A 21,284-nucleotide genomic window follows, 5' to 3' on the forward strand; every position below is an offset into this window, starting at 1 on the left:
GGGTTTTACGTGCCAAAACCACTTTCTGATTATGAGGCACGCCGTAGTGGAGGACTCCGGAAATTTTGACCACCTCGCGTTCTTTAACGTGCACCTAAAAGCACACGGGTGTTTTCGCATTTCGCCCCCATCGAAATGCGGCCGCCGTGGCCGGGATTCGATCCCGCGACCTCGTGCTCAGCAGCCCAACACCATAGCCACTGAGCAACCACGGCGGGTAGTGTATATCTTTCAATGGCTGCTTGTAGGAGCTTGAGTAGCGGCGTGAGTGCGCATCTATTTCGTATTTCGCGGGCTTTTGTTTTTTCTTGGAAAAGAACAACCAGGACCACTTCAGCACGAAATAAATGCTTGATTCGGAGGTTATTTAGAGTGCCCTACAACTAATTGATATGTTTGCGATTCAAGCAATAATTTAAAAAGTTCACTAATTAAAAGTAATTAACACTTCGTGATGTAAAAAATGCTGGCCATAAGTACATAAGACTACGGCAACTATGCAGTCGGTACGATTTCTCTAGAGCTCCTCAACTAGGACCAAAATCTTGGTCCAAGTTGGCTGGAACACCTTTATATATATATATATATATATATATATATATATATATATATGTATATATATATATATATATATATATGCTCGAGCAGTCACCCTCAAAAGCCGTGACGATGCAGGAACCTTTATTTTTTTTTTGTTGTAGGGAGGAGGCGGAGGAGCAAAAAAGAGAGAAGGCAAAGATGTTAACCAGAAATGCGTCTGGTTGGCTACCTTACTATGGGGGACAGGAAAGCGGGAATAGAAAGATAAGATAGAGGGAGGAGAGGGGGAGGAACGCTGCATTGAGCTACTAATACAACTTATATAGTTTTTCTGTTTGTCCCCTTTAATGCCATAGACCAACAAAGAAGCTGCAAGTGACACCATATGGTCGAGAATTCGGGATTTGGACCACTTTGGTTTTCTTAACGTGTGCCCAAATCGAATTACACAGGAGCTTTTCCATTACGTTCCTATCAGAACGCGACCGCCGCCGTCGAGAATCAAACCCTCGAGCTCACCAGCAGAACGCCATAGCCACTAAGGCACCGCGGGCTGGTGCGAAGCGGTTGAGGTTTAGAAATAAAAATCGGAAACAGTCATGAGGCTTAACAGCGCCGAAACGCCGTGTGGCAAAGTTCTGACGCGAGAACATGAACATGGCGCACAGGCCCGATTACTAAATATTAAAGAATCAAAGAAATACCGCGTAAAACGAACTGTTTTGACAATTCTTTCTGAAGTGAATTACACTGCAGTGTCCGCGAAATTACTTCTGTGTCTATAATTTGGACCATACGCAACAAAAATTATCCCCGAAAGTACAGAAAAATGCACTTCCGACTTGATCGCATTAATTTTTTTGTACGACAGTTACGCTTAGTTGTGTGGTTTATTTTTAGAAGAAAACACTTCTTTACAGCAAGTTGCACCAAAAGCATGAGCATTTCTTTCCTTTTTTGATTCATAATTCAGATATGCAAGAATCGCAAGCTGTCACTTAATATGAGGCAGAGTCAAGAACTCTCGCACCATAGCAAGCTTTCAGCATACTCCCAGAAGCTATCATGTCGGCGTTAAAAATTTAATTATGGGGTTTTATGTGCCAAAACCACCATCTGATTATGAGGCACACCATAGTGGGGGACTCCGGATTAATTTGGATCACCTGGGGCTCTTAGACGTGTACCTAAATCTAAGTACACGGTACACGGGCATTTTCGCATTTTGCCTATATGAAAATGCGGCTGCCGTGGTCGGGATTCGATCCCACGACCTCGTGCTTAGCAGCCCAACACCATAGCCACTAAGCAACCATGGCGGGTCATGTTGGTGTAGTTGATAATGCAACCTGCACAAGTTGCCGCCAGTATTTCGGTGAAAGGGTCCAAGTTTTTGAGAAATAATGTACTCACATAGCTGCCCAAAGGTACACATCCACACACCTGAGTTGTGTTCAGAACATATTTCGCCACTCGACGTGCTCATGGTACTACACTTCTCGTTTGTTTTCATGGTCATCCCTTTCAGTGACTTCAGATTCATTGTATTAGCTGGCGGATACATACAAAGGAAAAGCATACATTTCCCATCAGCAATGTCTCCATGTCGCATAGTCCTACATAACTCAAACAGGACACCTGTCACTCCAACGAGGCGTTGCAGACTTCACACAAAAAAGAAAACATCCCTGAAAGCCACCAACTGAGAATGCATTCCCTGTGCTCACATGCTCGTCTTAATTAGACCCATAGCAGCCCTGTTCAGACCTGCCAACCTTAGCAGTTGAAAAATACTGTGGCCGAAGATATTTGGTGAATATATAATCCTAAAGATTGCTTTATTACTCCAGATGTTGAATGCATATTTAAGAAATTCAGAAAGTGTTCTGTAGTGACACTATAACAGGTATTCTGCTCCATAGTCGCAGCAAGAATGATCTGTGCCAGAGAGAAACAAAATGTTCATTATGTTATTCATGATGTTTATTAACGATGGCCAATATATTGGTGTTAGCGTGGGTAGGTCTCATTAATTCAGCAGGTCAGAAAAATCAGGCAGAGAAATCAGTCCGGGACTGTTTTGTCTTCTTTAAAATATAACTTTTCCCTTAAACAAGACAATGCACTAAAAAAAAGAATGAAAAAATTCAATTTACAGCTCTGACAACATGCAAACAAAATTTGCCAGAGGACTGCAAGTTGTACTAGACATTTTGTTACACTGAATGGAGAAATGCACGTTTTGACTACCTCTTGTTCTGCATCTCTCATTTTCCTCACTTCTTCATACAAAGTTCCCAGTAAAACACACACAAAGTTGCAAGTGCCAACACATTTGTGCTTCTGCTTTCTTTGTTCTGAGCTCCTTGAAACAACAAATGATAAAAACCTCAACAAGTGCTATAACATTTCAGGTGCCTTTGGCTAAATGCATTAGCTGTGGTTGTTCCTTTTCTTTCTTTTAAAAAGGTACAGGAATATACTCTTCCATGTTAATGAGTGCATGATACCCTAGTTCAGAGAAGCAGGCATTTGTATGCCATCAAGAGCAGCCAATATGTTCTGTGCTGTTAACACAGCCATTGCAGTTCTGGTGCGAGTCGCTGCACTACCGATGTGGGGCAGGAGCACTGTAAATAAGAAAGCAGTGATATCACAGTTTATTAAAGCACCAATGCATTCAGCACACTATGCATGCAAACTATGAATGCCAACACTAATGACAGGTAAATTTAGAAAAGGAAGACTCAAAGTTAGCGTATGCTACCCAAACTTACAAGAAACATGAGTTAGGGTTTTGTACACTGTATGATGAGGCCTGCCTTTAGCTTTACAATGTGCTAATTGCATCTGCTATGTTTACAACTCTCTAACGAACTTTGTTACATACCCAAACTTATAAGGGCAGAAGAGCCATAACAAAAATATGTGTGTGAAATAAAAATCCCATTTGCATGTGAATGACATCAGCCAACATAAATTAATCTCATGCAAAAAATTATAAGTGCTATGTGACAAATAGTCTAAATAGAGCTGGGGATAATTTTTTGTCCTTTTCTTGGATACTGATAGCAATAGGAACAGTAGTGGCACATGGAGTGCTCCATACAAGCTATTAAACAGGGAAGGTTTAGGAGTAAGGATCGATGGCGAATACCTCAGCAACCTTCGGTTTGCCGATGACATTGTTGTATTCAGCAACACTGCAGAAGAGTTACAACAAATGATTGAGGACCTTAACAGGAAGAGTGTAAGAGTGGGGTTGAAGATTAATATGCAGAAGACAGATAATGATGAATAACCGGGCAAGGGAACAAGAGTTCAGGATTGCAAATCAGCCCCTAGAGTCTGTAAAGGAATACATTTACGTAGGTCAACTAATCACAGGGAACCCTGACCATGAGAAGGAAATTCACGGAAGAATAAAAGTGAGTTGGATCGCATACGGCAGACATCTTGAGCTTTTGACTGGAAGCTTACCGTTATCATTGAAAAGGAAGGTATACAATCTGTGCATTTTACCGGTGCTGACATTTGGGGCAGAGACTTGGAGACTGACAAAGAAGCTTGAAAACAAGTTAAGGACCACGCAAGGAGCGATGGAACGAAGAATGCTAGGCATAACTTTAAGAGACAGAAAGTGAGCGGTTTGGATCAGAGAGCAAACGGGTATAGACAATATTCTAATCGACATTAAGAGAAAAAAATGGCGCTAAAAAAATGGGACATACTATATGATGATGGTGGTGATGATGATGAGGATAACAAAGGAATGCGAAATGCAATGATGCCAAGCAGAAATTTTCCTAGCCAACCATAACTGTTTTCTCGCACTTAAAATGATTCTGTACAAATACAATGCTATTATATAATGACCATACCTGCCAATCTATTCGTAAACTCATAACCTGATGGGCGGGGAGGGGGGAGGTACCTTTTTCTTTCCGTTAAGCTTGAAGATTAATTTAATTTGCACTTTCACAACCACATGTGCAATATAAGTCTTGGTGGTTGCTGTTGCCGTCTTTACTTGTTTCAGAAACTTCTCTATGTAAGTTTGTTCGAAGGAAGTTCAACTCAGGTGTCGTTTTAACAACAGGGGAATTTCAAGAGCACTGTCGCAGACAGATGAGTGAAACTCCATTCGAGTCTTGTTCACAGTGCTGAATATTCGCTCGCATTCAGCATTACTGTGGGGAATTGACGTACAGGATACCCAACATAACCACTCAATCTCAGTACGACTTCAGAAAAACTTGGAAGTACTGAAGCATCGTCAGTATGATGATGTCAGCACGCCATCACACTTTGCAGCCGAAACACCAGAGTGCTGGAGTCGCACTGCACTGGATGTAGCAGCCGGTCATACAAAAAAGTGAGGCCAGCACAACAGGTGCAACGACAGGGTACAGCCTCCTATACAGAAACTATGCCTGCTGCATTGACCTGAAATCACCATCATCTCTGGGTGCACCACTTACATAAGGTGGGAATCACTATGTTGAGAGCACCGACAACTAGAGCCACATTGGACGACTCGACAACATGCACCAAGCCGAGCAACATCACCGAGTGAAAAAGGTTGTCCTTATTCTGCAAACAAAGAAGGTTATGGTGCACACCCCTACCTCTATGCGCGCACCCTATGTAAGTGGCACCCCTGTCCACTAGCAACGATGTAGTTTTATTAAGAATTTCGGAATTTTCTTTTTTTTTTTGCAAGTAAAGCCAATGTTTCGTAAGAATTGAGTCAACATTCGCAAAACGTAAGACGGGTTCGAATTCATACATTTTATGAAACATTCGTAAGAGTTGGCAGGTATTTAGTAACACTATATTTACTTTGTAATAGTGTTTGATCTGCTTAATATCTAAACCCGTGACTCCAGTTTGGCAATTATTGTCAATAAAGGAAGAAATAACAGTGTTCAGATTTGAGTATACAGCATCTGTCATGATATTATGCTATCAAAGAAATTTCCAAGGGCACAAAAAGACACATGCAAATATACTAAGTGAACAAAGATGCTGCAAACACGGAATACTATTTATCAACTAAAGCAGGTGCCTAAGTAAATGAGGGGCAGCCACACTCAAACCTTGATATAACAGTGCACTTTTCGCCAAAGATTCTCTCAGTCATAGCAGTGCCAAATTTCTACTTAGTTTCAGTCAAGCAAATAATTTTCTGCATTTACCTAAGAATCCTAATGGCAAAAGGTTCTACTTAAATGCCCATTTCAATAGAAATCAAGCAAGAATTGACCTTAAGCAAAATTTCACAAGTGAGATTCCCTACACAGCAAACTTTCCCATAGCATAATGGTGGATGCTTGCACCATATTAGAAGCTGATGGTCCCATGCCAGATGCTGGGAAAGAAAGGCTAAAGGAACAGCAGCACCAGCTTGCATGTGCAAACCTTTTCTTGCAGTCGTAGCATGAGAGGTGTGGCATGCTGCTTAGGTCAAATGTGCTGTGCAAAGCACAGCTGCAGAATTTTGGGTATTCATATGAGTGCTGCAACTGATAAAGCCCAGGTGTGTCAGTTGCACGGGAGAGGCAAAGCCTACACAATGTTGCAGCATCAATGTTTGTGGCCTTCCAAGCTTTACGGCTGGGCATTTCCCTCAATGGCCACTCTCTTACATGCCATGTTAATAGTACCACACTACTACCAAGTTAATACCATGTTACCTTTTTAATAACATGTCAATACAAGCCATATTAATATACATACACCTTTTTTCAAATGTATACTTTGATGTGGATTTTTACTCAAAGAAATTGAAAAAGAAAAGATTCTGCATTTGCTGCTACTTTGTTTTTACTCAAATTTTGCAACAAGGTAACATTTTTGGTCTGCATCACTCAATAGAACATCTGGCATATTTGCTTGTCTGCTTTATCCAGAAAAAGATCACCCTCATCTGCTCAACTTACCATAGAAGCAAGATGCTGCTGAGTAGTGGACTAGCTTTGCAGCCTTGGCAACTAAATGTCTGGGCAAACAAGGCAAATAAAGATTTCAAGTGCTTTATCAATGATGTGGGCCAAAAAAGATGCAAACTTGTGAAATTTGAAAACAAAGCAGCAGCAAGTACAAAATCTTCTTTTAAAGTTGCAGTGATAAAAAAATGTAGGTTATTGTACATGATACTGTTACCATATTACTGTGATGCTGGAGACACAGATGTGAACAACAGTTCTGGTAGCAAACTCTTTTGTGGAAGTATGAAACCAAAATTCATTCAAAGTATTTTTGTGTTGCATGACTGTCTTCATTGGAAAATAAAATAAAAATTTCACGAAAATTATGTCATCCCTGTTTGCACCAACTAATAAACATGCATAATTGCTGACCGCATTCACAACCATATACAGCATCGTTCAAAACAATGTCACGAGATGCTGTTATGACACTACTGTTGTTGTCTTGGTCTGTTATGGTAATGTGTTAATACTGCATGTACTATATCAGGCTAAAAGAACAGATGAACCCTCGAAGCATGCATGGAGTGACTGCAGTTTTCACACAGTCATTGCTCAATAACAAAAAAGGAAGTACAATCAAACCTTGATATAACGAACACCAGATGTAACAAATTATCTGATCTAACCAATAAAATCTAAAATATGTCTCATCAATATCGGTGTGTAACTATGCAAGGAACAAATGTTTATAATGAAGGTACAATGGATTCCCATTAAGACAAACACGATTAAGCTAAGTTTTTGGATGTGAGGAAAAATGTATAAACATTGTGTTGGTTTTCACTAAAAAAAAAATCGATTTTGCCAAAAAAGCTAATTTGGTGAAGTCAAACTTCTGCCACTGCCACTCACACCTGCCGGACTGGCAGACTTGGAAGAGACAACTGCTAGCTGCGCAAGATGCAAATGGTGTTTCAGTGGACATAAATAGCTACACCAGAGTAGACAATGATGTGGAAAGCTGCAGAGCTGACATCGCAGAAAAATAATCGAGGAGGTCCTTGACCTACCTTTGGAGTTTTGTAATTAGGTGAAGACACTGCCGAGAAGCCCCAAGAACCAGCTTCACACAATGCAGCTCGTAAATCCTCGCATATATATTTTCAGAAATGTGAACACACTGAAGAATTTTGGAGTAGAAAAGGTGAAATTTCAGCTTTTGTGACAGTGCAATAATGTGCATAGCAACAACAAACAAGAGAGAGAGAGAGAGAGAAATCATAAAGGAAAGGCAGGGAGGTTAACCAGGCTGAGCCCACTTGGCTACTCATACCACTAGCGAAGGGGAGGAAGGAAGAGGAGAGAGGTTCACGCTTTATATGGATGCACACACAATGAGGCATATATCTTTTTGTTCATCGCAAGTGGTCATACAGGCTGGTGCATCTCAAGAAATGCAGCAATGATATGTGGCTACGCACATCACAGACGCATGAGGCCTCCGTCCCAAGACCTCTTCTGTAAAAGGCCTGTCAAAGTGCCCTAAAGCTGTCCCAAGGTTAAGTCTCATCTTCGCATGATGGGCAAAAATTAATAGCACGATGGGCATTCATTAATAGCACATAAAGCAACACTTTGTATCATGCAATTCCAATAAGTGTCTTTTCACATATGCCTTTCAGTTTCTGTGCTGCTTACTTCATTATTTTGCATTGTGAATATTTGGGTGCATCTGGAATACAGTCAAACCCACTTATAACAATATTCAAGCGCCACAAACATTGCACTGTTAAAACTGATAACCGTTATAACCATTGCGTTCAAAAAAAGCAAAATTGGGGGATGGCAGAGCTGTTATGAGAAAACTATAATGGCAGGGAGGCCAGTGTCCCTCCCCGCCACCACCCTTCATCCGGCTGCTGATTGTATTCGACTTGTTCATCTGTTTTACTCTACTTCCTGCGTGCTCAGATCACAGGTAACAAGCTGCAGCTGTCAGCATTCAAGGATGGCACAGTCATAACAAGTGCAAAGAGGGGCCACGGGCGACAAGTGACACGCAAGCTCAGCCGAGGTATTGCCTTGGTGGCCCCAAAACAGCCTTTTGAAAAATTCGAGAAGGTTGCCGCAGTAGCCTCTTAGCTTCAGAAATCGAGAGGAAACACTGGGGTGAAATCGCCACAAGCATCTCGCCACATATTTTTCACTGGCTTGGACAAGCAAACCTCATGTCCCTCATCGTTGCTTGCTTTATGCAAAGCTTGGTGACATCCTTCTCCAAGGCATCCGGGTGCTCTACATAGTGCAGTGGAAGGTCCCTCATGAAAACGAAGCCCCAGAGGAACTGAATTATCTGCAGGGCCCCCTGCAAGGACAACATTGAGGCAGCCTGCCCTATTGCGTCCTCAGTGCCATGGTTGCCGTCACTGTCGCCGTCGCCATCCGATGCAATCATGTTCGCAACGATTGCCTCATTGGCTAGAAGTTCTGATGTTTCTAATGCGTAGTCTGCATGAATACTCCAAGTCGTGAAGCATCTTCGTTGACTGCAGACCGAAGTTCAGGCATCAGTTCATCGGTGGGAGCTTCGCACGCTTCCTATAAGTCACTGCTGCCTCTGACAAAGCACACTTTCCTAAAGCAGTTCCGAACCATAGAAGCACTTACTTCGCACCACGCACCAAAGATGAACTGTTTGGCCATCACTAGATTGATCTTCAAGTTTGGTTGCTCCCTGCTTGTCCGCATTGCCATGAATATCAACGAGATTCACTTGTTCAGGATGCGGCGACGTACATAATATTAAAATTAATATTAAAATTGGCGATCCCGCCAGTGTCCGTGGGCTACGAGCCCAGCGACATGTTTGGCCGCTGGAAAAAAAACTTCCACGCTCGAGAGCTTAGGCATAGAGTGGTGGGCATTACAATTATTTAGGATGAGCGCCAGCTTCCCCTTAGATTGCTCAATATGTTACTGAACTCCAAAAGCCACTCACGAAAAAGTTCTCGCCTCATCCATGTCTTATAGTTGTGATGGTAGCATACTCGTATCCTGGCAGCACCGTGGAAGCAGCAGGGACTGTTCGATTTCCCAATGACAAATGCGGTGCATTTGTCGCTCCCGTACATGATGGTACACAAAAACACAGTGAGGCACAGCTTACTGTTTTTGCTGCCCTTACACGTATGTCCTTTGAGTGCATGCTTCTTGGACCGGCAATATCTTGAAGAACAGTCCCGTTTCATCGCCATTAGATAGGTCGGTGTCAATGTAGCTGTCGAGGATGTGGGGCAACATTTCCTCCACCTACTTCTGCTTCGCCTCCATATCAAGCAAAGCTCCCTCACAGGTGAGGGCTTTGTAAACAATGCCGTGTCTCTTTTTGAAGCTCTGTACCCAGTCGCCACCTGCCTGGAAGTCCACATTCGTGATGAGTAGGGCAAACTGCTTTGCTCTAGTGGCCAGAATTGGCCCGGTGATGAGCAAGTTCATGGCATGGTAACCGACAAACCGCTCGTAGAGGGCCTCTTCCATCTCCTTATATGCACTCTGTCGAATGTGTTTGTGCCCGTAGTCTACCGAGCAGTTTTCTTTGTGCCGAGTGAATAATTGTTGGCACTGTCGGTTGCAATAGTATGTACTTCACCAAGTTAAATCCTTTTTTACCATCTTTGTGGTCCTTCCCAATACCACACTTCATTTCCACATCTATAGCAGTGTGCTTTCTTTTCACTGACAACATCGTGCATTGCAGATGATGAGCGGGCGGATCAGCCATCTTAGGTTTTGGCAGCGAGTCAAATGAGGTGGCGAAACCATGTGGCCAGGAACGACTTCGATGAAACCAACAAATACGAGTACGAGTGACTTAATCCATTGGCAGAACTGCGCAGAATGAGGGGCCAGCAAACAATCTGAGAGCAGAGCTGTCAGCACAGTTGGTGCGGTCCATTCGCATTTTGGAGGCTGGCATCGCGTAGAGCTATGGGTGCAGCCCATTCATGTCTGGAGGGGCCGAAGGGCAACAGGAAAGAGGCGCAGGCGCACGAGGCTGCCGATGCGAAGAAGACTGTAAAACAGGTTCTACTGTATGAGCACACGGCGGCCAGTGGTGCGGCGGGCAAGGATGCAGCGACTCAAATTTTTTTTTGTTTCAAGGAGTTCGCATTACATTACCTTTCAGCACGGACATCCAGCAGCCAGACTTCATCTTTATAACTGATAATGCAGCATGGGGCATTGTAGTAAGCAGATTATTTCTCTACAGAAAACATACAAAAGTTGATGGCGCAGCATCTTCTCAGTGTTATCAAAGCTGCGAAAGCTGGAAAAATTTTTTAGATAAGCGGATTTTCGAAATAAGCAAAGTTGTGGAAATTGCAGTGAAAAGTCGAGTTCTTTCTAAAAAATTTACCACTACTGACCAGCTTTTCAACAACTGCTTCTAAACTGGCTCTTCGTAAAGGTTTCAAAGAAAAAAAATAAAAACATACCAGAGATATCAACCAGCTCCATTTTCCGGCACTGCCATTTTATGCAGGGCACGAAACTGCATAAGGCTAGTCTGCTTCACGGTAGGACTTAGACCTAGAAAGCCGTCCTCGAGCTGCTTCACACATTGCATGAGCTGATCGTTCCCGCCGCTGCACAAAACTTTATTTCGCAGCAAGTGAAGTAGGTTTCTTGCTTCGGCTGATGTCAGCACCTCTTGAGGTCTTCCGTCATCGCTGCCTTCACCATCCCCTCCATTTATAGCCATCCCAGCGATTTCAGTGACAGTAAATTTACGGGGTACACCCTGCCCACATAGCATGTACTCATGAATGCTCATGTCACTTTATGTGGCACTGTTCGCGGTAAGTCTGTGCCGCGTGCGATGCATGCACCACGTAGAATAAAAAAACCTGTGCTGCATGCATTGTGTAAAATAAAATTAAAACTGAAATTGCACCTCTGATGGTAAATCACGTGTATTGCATAAAGCAAACAAAACAAACTGCGTCAAGCGTGCTATTTTGCAGGGCCTGTCTCTGCACACGTCAGTAAATGTTTTCACAACTCGCCCATCTAGGACAGGGCTTCTGTACCACCACCTTCAGCAACGTCACACGCCATGTGCACGACAGCTGCCCCCCAATTACTTGGTTTACGACTAGAGTTTCCCAGGCACATCTTCGCGCGCAGGCTCATTTGCTTTCTTACAGATGCAATCTGTTTGTTTGTTAACTTAGTGCAAATGGCACTGGCATGCCTACAATGAGCGATACTGTTGATCTTCAGGCACACATCCTTACAAGACATTTGCAGGACTTAAAACATGACGATGCCATTTAGTCTAGCTGCTTAAAATCGGACAATGAGTTGAAACCGCTAGAACAATCACTGGCTACTGCCAATGTGCAATTCGCAGTTCACTTGTCATGAAGAAAGTCAGGCAAGTGCAGTAATCGGTGAAGGTTATTCATGACAAGGGGGCCCTACGATCGTGCGCTAACTCAATCCAGACAGAACTAAATACGGACCAAGCGCTGCTACACAGTCATTTTCAATCGCATATTTGACTTTGACCATACTTATCCCAAATATCATCTAAATGTTTGCAGATTGGCCTCAATCACTAATGAAAGTAGAGAAGCCTGAAGGCCCTCACTTAAAAAGCTTGTCCAGCCTATATCACCTTGCACAGCGCCATTTGGTCTTCCCGTGAGCACCCAATGCGAGGTGTCGTACTGACCTTTGGTTGTCATCCGAGTCCTGATTGTACCTCTGACTCCAAGCAAACAAATGCCTTTCCAAATTAGGTCCTGGAACCATTACACCTTTCCACATACCCCGGAGTACCTCGTACCTATTGTATCTCCATAGCACTCTGTGTTTCATTACGGCCACATTTCTATTCCCGCTTGCTGTTTTTGTTTTTTCCTGTGTTTCCATATATCTATTGCCTTCATTTATCCATATATCAAGGTAATTATACTCTTTTAGCTGAGGTATTTCCTGGCCCTGTACTCACTATGTCTGCTCACTGTTTTCATTGAACATCATGACACCTGATTTTTTAACGATAAATTTCAGACCTAAATTCTCATCTTTCTGTGCACAGATATTAGCCAGATGTTGCATATCACTTTGCTGGTTAGCTAGCAATACAATGTCATCTGCATAAAACAAACCTGGAAGCTGCTGCTCTAATACTGTACCTGCCTGTTTGTATGAGAGGTTAAACCCAATATTACTTCCCACTAGCACCTTTTCCATCCTTGCCATGTACATCATAAACAGCAGTAGAAACATATAGTTTAATCAAATGGTATTTGCTGTCCAGATCACATTTGACCTCAGAATTCACTCTTAAAAATTATTGAATAGCCGTTTCTGTTCGCATGTAATGCATAACAGCCCTTTTGAAGTCTCGAAGGTGAGGAGCCGATGAAGGTCGTTCGAATAAGGGGATCATTCGAATAAGGGGACCCTTATTTCGAATGGTTGAGCTGCTGGAGAGTCATGGCTGTTGACAGAGGCCCAGCAGTTCCTGAGAGAATTAACGCATGGGTGCTAATCGGTTCTGCTCAATAAGTTTCTAGGTGTCATTCAATATAAACGCCCCATTTTGAGGCAGCTTGTAAATCTGCTAACTTAATTCGGGCAAGGAAAACATTTTTTTGACAGTCATGCTCGCAACCCGTTAAAACTGGGTGTCCAATGTGGTACCACACTTTTCTTCAACGAACACTGCAGATCTACAAATATCTCCACGAGTATGTGAGGCGCGCCGTTCCCTTAATTGCTTCATTATTGTCCTTATGACAGCGCACCAGATAACTGAAAACAACCATTTATAATACAAAAGCTGCTCAGCTGAGCGGACGCATAGTTAGGAACGGCATTACATTCTGGTATGAAATATAAGACCCTAGAAAAAAGCCGAAGAATGCAGCTGCCCTAGTTTTTTTTTCCAGTTTTTTAAACAAATTCTGGCATTTTACATCTGGCAATAAGATTATGAAGCACCCTGTTCACCACCTGCAGTTATTTAACGTGCACCTAAATAGAAGTACAAAAGTGTGTTTCTATATTGTTACCATCGAATTCAACAACCTCATTGAACCTGTCAGCAAGTTGAGCAGCGCGACGTCATATCCACTACGTAGCCACTAATTAGGCTACCGCGCCGCTTTTTGTCTTTTTTTTTTGTTAAGCATGGACTGAACAAAAATTTCACACGCTTTATGGGCCAAAGATTAGCATGTATAATGGCTACCTAAAACTGTTTTCGGCGCCTGAGGTCCGACCGCAATAAAAGAACCCGTACCAATTACTCGCATTCTGTTACGCAGCGAGGAAGACTGAAACATGCATGGAACGCTGCCCTGCAGTTTTTTCTTTTTTGTTTTACTTTTTCAAAACAATACTTGCCGTAAATTTTAGTACAGGGTGCCGGATGGGGCAGAGATGTTTTATTTGTTTGAAGCAACAACAGGAAGTTTACAAATGCTTTTCCATCTGCGTTTTGCAAAGCCTACTGATGAACAACAATATACACAAAAATACACACGAGAGATACATGCTGCTTGAAGAACAAGAAAAATATTTGTTCTCCAAAGGGAACCGTACAATAACACACTAGAATGAAAGCCGGCACTGCGGCCGGAATGCATGCGCAATCACCAAGCAACATTAAATAAACAAAAAACATGAAATAAAGAACAGAAAGAAAGGCGTCTATTCCTCAGGCATAAATGCCCCCCCCCCCCCCCCCCCATGTCATATACAATAATAAACGCCGTTTGAGCGGTCTGAACGCATATACTGGTACGAATGACCGTTCCGAGAAGTATCACCAGCAGTTTCTAACAATGTGACCATGATGCAGCCCAATACACTTTGATCGCAGTGCCACCACAGTATTTTTCGTAGTCGCACGCCTCACTGCAAACACAGTGTAAGAAGAACAGGTGCTCTGACGGGGTCGCCTCTAGGAGGCGTGCACGACTAGGGGGCTGTAGGGGGCTGGTGCGCCGGGGTCCAGACATTCCCTGGCCATTATGCTGGAAGCGTGCTTTGAAGCATGTGTTCTTTAGAATGCTTCCTACTGTATTTAGCAAGCCACTGTCTTTATGTTACAAAATCTTAAAATGATGAGCAAAACAAGGACAAGGTGAAAGCAGGAGGCAACGTTTCGATAAGTGTACTTGTCTTCTTCAAGGCAACATATATGTCGCCTTGAAGAAGACAAGTCCGCTTGTCAAAACATTGGTTCCTGCTTTCATCTTGTTCTCATTTTACTCATCGTCTTGACTTTCTATCTCCCACCTTCCCTGTGTTTTCCCTGAAAATCTTAAAATGTGATGTATAATTGCCGAGATGCTTTGGTACCTTTTCTAACCAAAAGCGTATTGTATTTCACTCAGTGCGACAGTCACAGTTCGTCTTTTACCAAATCCACTAGAGACTTAATTTACTTTCGTTACTTCTGCTTCAACCAACCGTTGCTACTATTTGTCACAATACGCAGCTATCCATCCCGCTTTCATTTCATATGAGCCAGGATTCTGAGGAGTGCTGCATACGATCAGTTTCTAAATAAATAGAAGTGCCTTCACCTAATAAAGTGAGTTAACATTCATATATTTCACTGTTTACACTCAAAGAAGAATGATGCATATAGTGCGTTTCGCATACAGATTCTATACAGAAGTTCCAAATTCTAGAAGCCACAAATTTAGAGGCAGCTAATTCCTTATAAACTATGCTGCCGTGGAATCTGTCGTATCAATGTGCATACTCGAATTAATTATTCTAAATGCGGAAAAAATAAATGCAGGGTTTATGGTTGCCAACACCACACTGATTAAGATGTACACCAGAGCGGTTGACTCCAGTATTATTTATGCCCACCTGGGCTTCATTGACGTGCATTTTAGCTTAGTCATATTTCTCAAATTTGCTCTTCCAGACACGCTGACGATAACCAATTTACTGTGCATCATTTTGGGGAAACTGCAAAAAAAAAATAAATAAAGAAAAATAAAGTGAGGTATGATGGACAAACAGGACAGCGCCTCTCCTGTCTATCTTTCTGGTCTTATTTCTTTCGCTCTGTTTCCCCAAAATGAAGCCTGACCAACAAGCTCAAGTTCACATCCTTTTAAATTTTATTGTGCACTGCTGTCCACGAACTTGTGACGTACGCCAGGTTGAAGTGCTTCTCCCACCTGTATCCTCCTGGTCACAGAACTTGGCCTCCACATTTGAGAGTATCCTACGAACCATGCAGTCGGCGCTTTTCACTGAACATAAAAACTGTCTTTGCACATGCAAGACCTGCTGTTGCAGTTTGATGCGAACCAGTTCTTGCCTACAATCCGTCTCCACCAGGCAACGTCGCAGCTTGAGATGCACACCTCCCTTTCCTCTCTTGCAATTCAGACTGTTTGTCTGAATTTTTAAGCGCTTGCCTAGAACGTGGATGATAGACGGCTCAATTTTGAAGCGAACATTACTAAACTAACAGCTTATTGCCTGCCCGCGGCGCTTGTCGTTCACCACTTACAAGGATTGACACATGCCGTCTGGCCATCTGCTATAGTATGCGGTGCGACTGAACTTTCAGTCATTATTGTCTGTTACGGCGCCTGAGGGATTTGAATGATCACAGTGAAGGGCAGGAACAGTGCAAAAATTAGTTTTAATTTCTTTCAACGCACTTTGCGTGCAGTTAGAATTGCTTACACATTCAAATTTCCCGCTTGTTCAGCCTCTTAACGTGTGCTGCCGTGGAGTGGTGCAGATGTGAAACACCACCAATAGTGAGCTGCATTTCTCACCAGCAGCCCTCGTGTCGTCGGAGAACCTGTTCTTCTTACACCGTGCTGCAAAGCAGCACGGTGTAACTGAAACGTCACACTGCATTTTCTGAAAGTGCAATCAACCACTTCCACTTTCAATCGCTTCCAATCAACCACAACCATTTTCCACTGCAATCAACTGGAATGAAGCAGTGGAAGCTCGCATCGCCATAGTCATCAATGGAAATCGTACGTGAATGATAGCAACGCTCGAACGCTTCGCATCTATCTGTGCCTTTGAAGCCTTTAATCTTGGATTTATCTCCGCGCAGTGCACTGTTTCGGCCACGTGCCTTCATAACCGCGCAGTCGCCATCTATGACCGCTTCGATAGCGACTGCTGTTCCGTCCGCAGTTGGAGCAAACGGTAGTTCTGTTTTGACTCGGTGCGTGCGTCGGCCGCCCACCTTCAGAACCACAAGGTCGCCGTCTCTGATCGCATCAGAGTCGCCTTCTCTACTCAGATCGTCTCTGATCCACAGCAGTTGCAGCAAACAATAGTTGCGTTTTCACTCAAGGCAAAGCTGTAGAGGACGAAGAGTACCATCTACATTGCCATGGGCGGCGACCTGGTGAAGCTGGTGCAATAATAATCGGGAGGTGCGCGCGGTAGTGAAAAGCGTGTGTCAGATGAAGACGTGTGCCACGGCTGCGCTATGAAGGAAGTCGCGAGGCCTTTGCCGCTGCAAGCGCTAATCAGTCACAAGATGACAAGAATGCCAGCTTCTGCACTGCTTTTGTCCAAATAGAAACAGGGTTGCCTGATTCAGTAAATAAAAGCATGTTGACATAGTAAGAATTTGCTTATTGTTTTCTTGATATCCTCAATAATGCGACATTTGGTTAATTTGGACATCTATTTCAGTTCCATGAAATCCGAATTATAGAGGTTTTACATATAACATTATAAGTGGGTTCGACTGTAGTAGAATTTGGCATCTATGGGTCACTTCTGTTAAAACGAACTTCTGATAATGTATAATGTTATAAGTGGGTTCGACTGCAACAGAATTTGTGTGGGTCACTTCTGTTAAAATGAACTTCTGATAATATGAACATATTTTCACCGGCCCTTCGAGTTCGTCTTAACGGGAGTCTACTGTATCTTCAAGTATGCGACTTTGCTAAAACAAGCTTCAATTGTACCAACAGCATGAAACATGCAAATAATTTGTATGCAAAAATGGTACAACTCATTATCCTTACTAACTCAATACAGCCTGTCAGGCTTCTGTGCACCTTCCCAGACTTAAAGAGCTATAATTGTCACATAGCACTGCTGCATTTGACAGTGCCAAAACATGTTATTAACTTTTTTTATATGATGTTAAAGCTGGTGATGGTGTGAAACTCTTACTGCATGTGTGAAATGTGGTGTGTGAACACTGGTATGCATAAACTACATGCAAAAAGACACATCGCTCCTCAATGTCTGTAACAGTCACATAAGTCAATAAAGCAGACACTTAAGACTCGGCTACAGCAATCAGCTTGTTAACACTAGTGCATTTCTCCTCCTCATTCTCATTAACTCAGAATAGAATGTGACCGGTGTAAAGACCACATAAGGTATACCATCTGGCAGATGGGGCAGTGTTGTTAAAGACCAACATCATATTAGATAACAAAGCTCACAGGCAAAAGTAGCCATGTCCACCATGAGTCGTGACACATCCTCACACAAACGTGAGTGATAATGATAATGCCTTCACTACAGAGCAAAATGCACTTATAAAGGTGCAGCTAGTGTTTGAAGGACAGTGCAAAATAAAGGTTAAAATGGGTCACAAGGCTTTTGCATGCGTGAACAAGCTCTGTGAAACAGAAAAATGCAATGCGAAAATGCCGACATAATGCAAAGGTTCCATTGATGTGTGACAGATAGTGCAGCTTAAGACAAGACGTAATAGTAGGGTGTGTTTACAGACATGACCTCACACAAGCATGAATACATTAAGCAAGAGTTGGACATGAAGTGCTGATGAGTCTATATGGGTGCTGCTGCTGCATGATGGCAAGCAGTGCACATATTTGCCTGTGCAACATGCTGAACAATAACAGTACATGACTTCACTCTCATCTGCCCATTTATGTTGCAATGTTGAAGCATGTTGCTGCCCCAAATATTGTGCAAGTGTCTTGCTCTCATTCGGATGCATGCTACCACATTCACAAGCCAATTCTTACAGCTGCTCAAACGCGTTCACTATTCTGGCAAATGTTATTTTTGGTGATCTACACTGCCAGTCACCGGGGTGTGTTACAATGATTTTTGCACTTGCTGTATCAAATAAGCACCATGTTATTTGTCCCCCCCCTTCCCCTTCGAATGACCAAACTCTCCCCAGGAAGACCAGCTTGTTTTTTCTCTCTCTCCCTCTCTCTCTCTCTCCATAACTTAGCCAAAGACCATCAGCCCTACATCAGTAAGCCCTTCCCCCTCTAGCCCCCCTCCAACCTTTCTTATAAATTATTTTTGCTTTCTCAAAGCCTGCCAATGTGCACAAGCAATGTGCAAAGCCATTGTTCAATAAAAATATGTAGCCAATTTTGGGGGCTTAAGAAAAAAATAAAGGGCTTTTATTAGAAGCAAGTCATACAGAAAAGCTTAAACGTTTTCGAACATTATGGTCATCATTAAATTAAATTTCATTGTATCAAAGATTGGTCATAATCATGTTAAATGCGGTATGTGGATGAGATTTATGAAGAAAGAAATCAATGAAGCCATGTGCTACTTGCAGACAAGATCCTCTTTCTCCATAAGAAAAAAAAATATCACTTTTCAATATGAGTTATGCTTTTTTTTTCTCTGCAATTCAGTCAAAGTTGTTCTATGCCAACTTGATCAATGATCTCGCTGTTATTTCAGGACACGAGGATTTGTTACTGACGTCATATACGCAGGTACTGGCCATGGGAAGTTATCACAAAAGCTTTGACACATCCTTAGGAATTCAAAGAGCTCTAGAACCACTTATCTGTCCTAACATGATTAAATGTCCAGTCAAAGATATGTAATAAGTCAGTTTCACAGGATGTAAGTGATGTGGTACTAGCTAGGTACATGACAATAGCCCTTTACACACCTGGATGCAAGGAAGGGCAATAAGAATTTTTTTTTCTTCAGCACAGATGGTGCATACAATATAATGCCAAGTGCTCTGACATAGGCACACATAATAATCTTGCGCCAAGTTGTGTACTCACCACAATTCGGTAACTTTGATAGGGGATGATCTTTTGGGAGTGGCTCTGGTGTCATGACATCCAAGCCAGCAGACCGAATTTTTCCAGAAGTCAGGGCTTCATAAAGTGCCTCTTGGTCTACAACTTGGCCCCTAAAAAAAAGGGGAAAGAATAGTGTAACATGTAGTCTTCAAGTCAAGTGAGAATGTCCCATACACATTATCGTAAGGAAGGTTAATATAGGTGTTGGGCAACATCTGTGTCGTGCAGCAATGTAAAACCTCCTACGTTAAGCCGCCATAATTTTCATGATTTGAGATTTTCACTGAACTTCAACACACGTGATAAAAGTTTAGCAAAAAATGACACCTCAAGCCAGAAATTTAGCAGTTATGAATATATGCAAGTGTGTGTTTTGCTTTTTACTATTTGACCTGGGAAATTGTAGGGTTTATAGCTGTGTAAGTTTACTAAAGTAAATGTGGCACATATAAGCAGTAAAATTCAATGACCATATGTATCTGCCATTGTACATACGTGGCGACTGAAGCCTGGCAAAAGCTAGCGAATTAGGGCTTGACTATGCCAGCACCAACACTCGCAACACAAGCCACAGTGAAGATTATGACTTACAGCTAATATGGTAATAAAAAGAAAGCCACAGAATTGATGATGGAGAGAAATGATACTCACCATGATATGGCCTATTATATGTAGGGATCAGAGTAGTCAGCATTTATTAGCTCAAAATTGACACACACTCAAAAGCACCTAATTTTCCTAAGTTTGGTATTTTTTGGTAGTTATTCTTTGCAAGGCCATTTTTTGTTTTGCCCTTTTTGGCACACCCTCATTCAATATGAGAACCATCTTGAAATACAGCGCAACGGGACAGCACAACAGAAAGGAAGACGAATACAGTTGCAATATACAGGGCAATATATGTCAAAATGCCAACTAGCCCAACATTCATCTCATTCAATAAAATGCTCGAACATAGAGCAGGATAAAGCACATGAAACTTTTCACTGTCATAAAGGATGTCAAGCAAAGTAAATATAGCTTAAATTTATTAAATATATGCGCATATACATTCACCAATTCTCATGTGAAAGCTGGTAGCAACTTTCCTAGTACTTGCACCTAACAGGCACTGCACTTCATGATGCTGCAAAACATTGGACACAAAAGCAATTTCAGAGCTGCATCTAAGAGACATGGTCATTCAAACCAGTATACTTTCAAAAAAGATACAGGCAACATCTGCTCTGCAAGCTCCTTTTTCAGAGCATCAAGCTTACTCTTCCTTACTTTTATTCATACACAAACCTCACAGGTTCAAAGATGGAATATTTTGTAAGGGCGTTACATAACATAAACGCTACACATCAAGAGGAACAAACGCCTTAGAAAAGCCATCGTAAATTAGTCAAAAAGTCAATATGGACACCAACTGAACAAACGCCCCTCCGCTGGTTATATATATATATATGGCCACATTATTTACATGCAAGTAAGGAACTTCCTCAAATAAAAACATAATTTCATATTTAAGCAAAAACTACAAGTACATAAGAAGAAAACTAGTTTAGCTGCTCTATGTAAACACTTTACTAATACATTGTATTTTATTAAACCATAGCACTTTTACAAAGCAACTTCTTAAGAACATGGTTAAGATTTACATAGATGCACACATTGAGCTTATCAAAGCAAAAAAGTATTGAAGATAATCAGCTTCATATCTTTACACTCTATCTAGAGAATGGTA

At 42.2% G+C, this 21,284-nt stretch overlaps 1 protein-coding gene across 8 annotated transcripts in view; it reads right to left on the minus strand.

Annotated features, from left to right (window-relative positions):
* The window catches only part of LOC142578490 (glyoxylate reductase/hydroxypyruvate reductase-like), a 132,050-nt gene that overhangs the window by 69,599 nt on the left and 41,167 nt on the right, over window positions 1-21,284 (minus strand). For 2 of the 8 annotated variants that reach the window (XM_075687889.1, XM_075687883.1), the window contains exons 8-9: window positions 19,535-19,665; window positions 1,954-2,091 (exon numbers count right to left, since the gene is read on the minus strand). In XM_075687889.1, coding sequence (XP_075544004.1) covers window positions 1,954-2,091; window positions 19,535-19,665 — 269 coding nt within the window. Of the gene's footprint in view, window positions 1-1,687; window positions 2,092-2,501; window positions 3,171-3,384; window positions 3,744-6,518; window positions 6,542-19,534; window positions 19,666-21,284 lie in introns of those variants that run through there. The other 6 variants (XM_075687873.1, XM_075687902.1, XM_075687895.1 and 3 more) reach the window with 5 other exon arrangements.

This window comes from Dermacentor variabilis, chromosome 1 (assembly GCF_050947875.1).
Source record: "Dermacentor variabilis isolate Ectoservices chromosome 1, ASM5094787v1, whole genome shotgun sequence".
In the NCBI taxonomy this organism is placed as follows: domain Eukaryota; kingdom Metazoa; phylum Arthropoda; class Arachnida; order Ixodida; family Ixodidae; genus Dermacentor; species Dermacentor variabilis.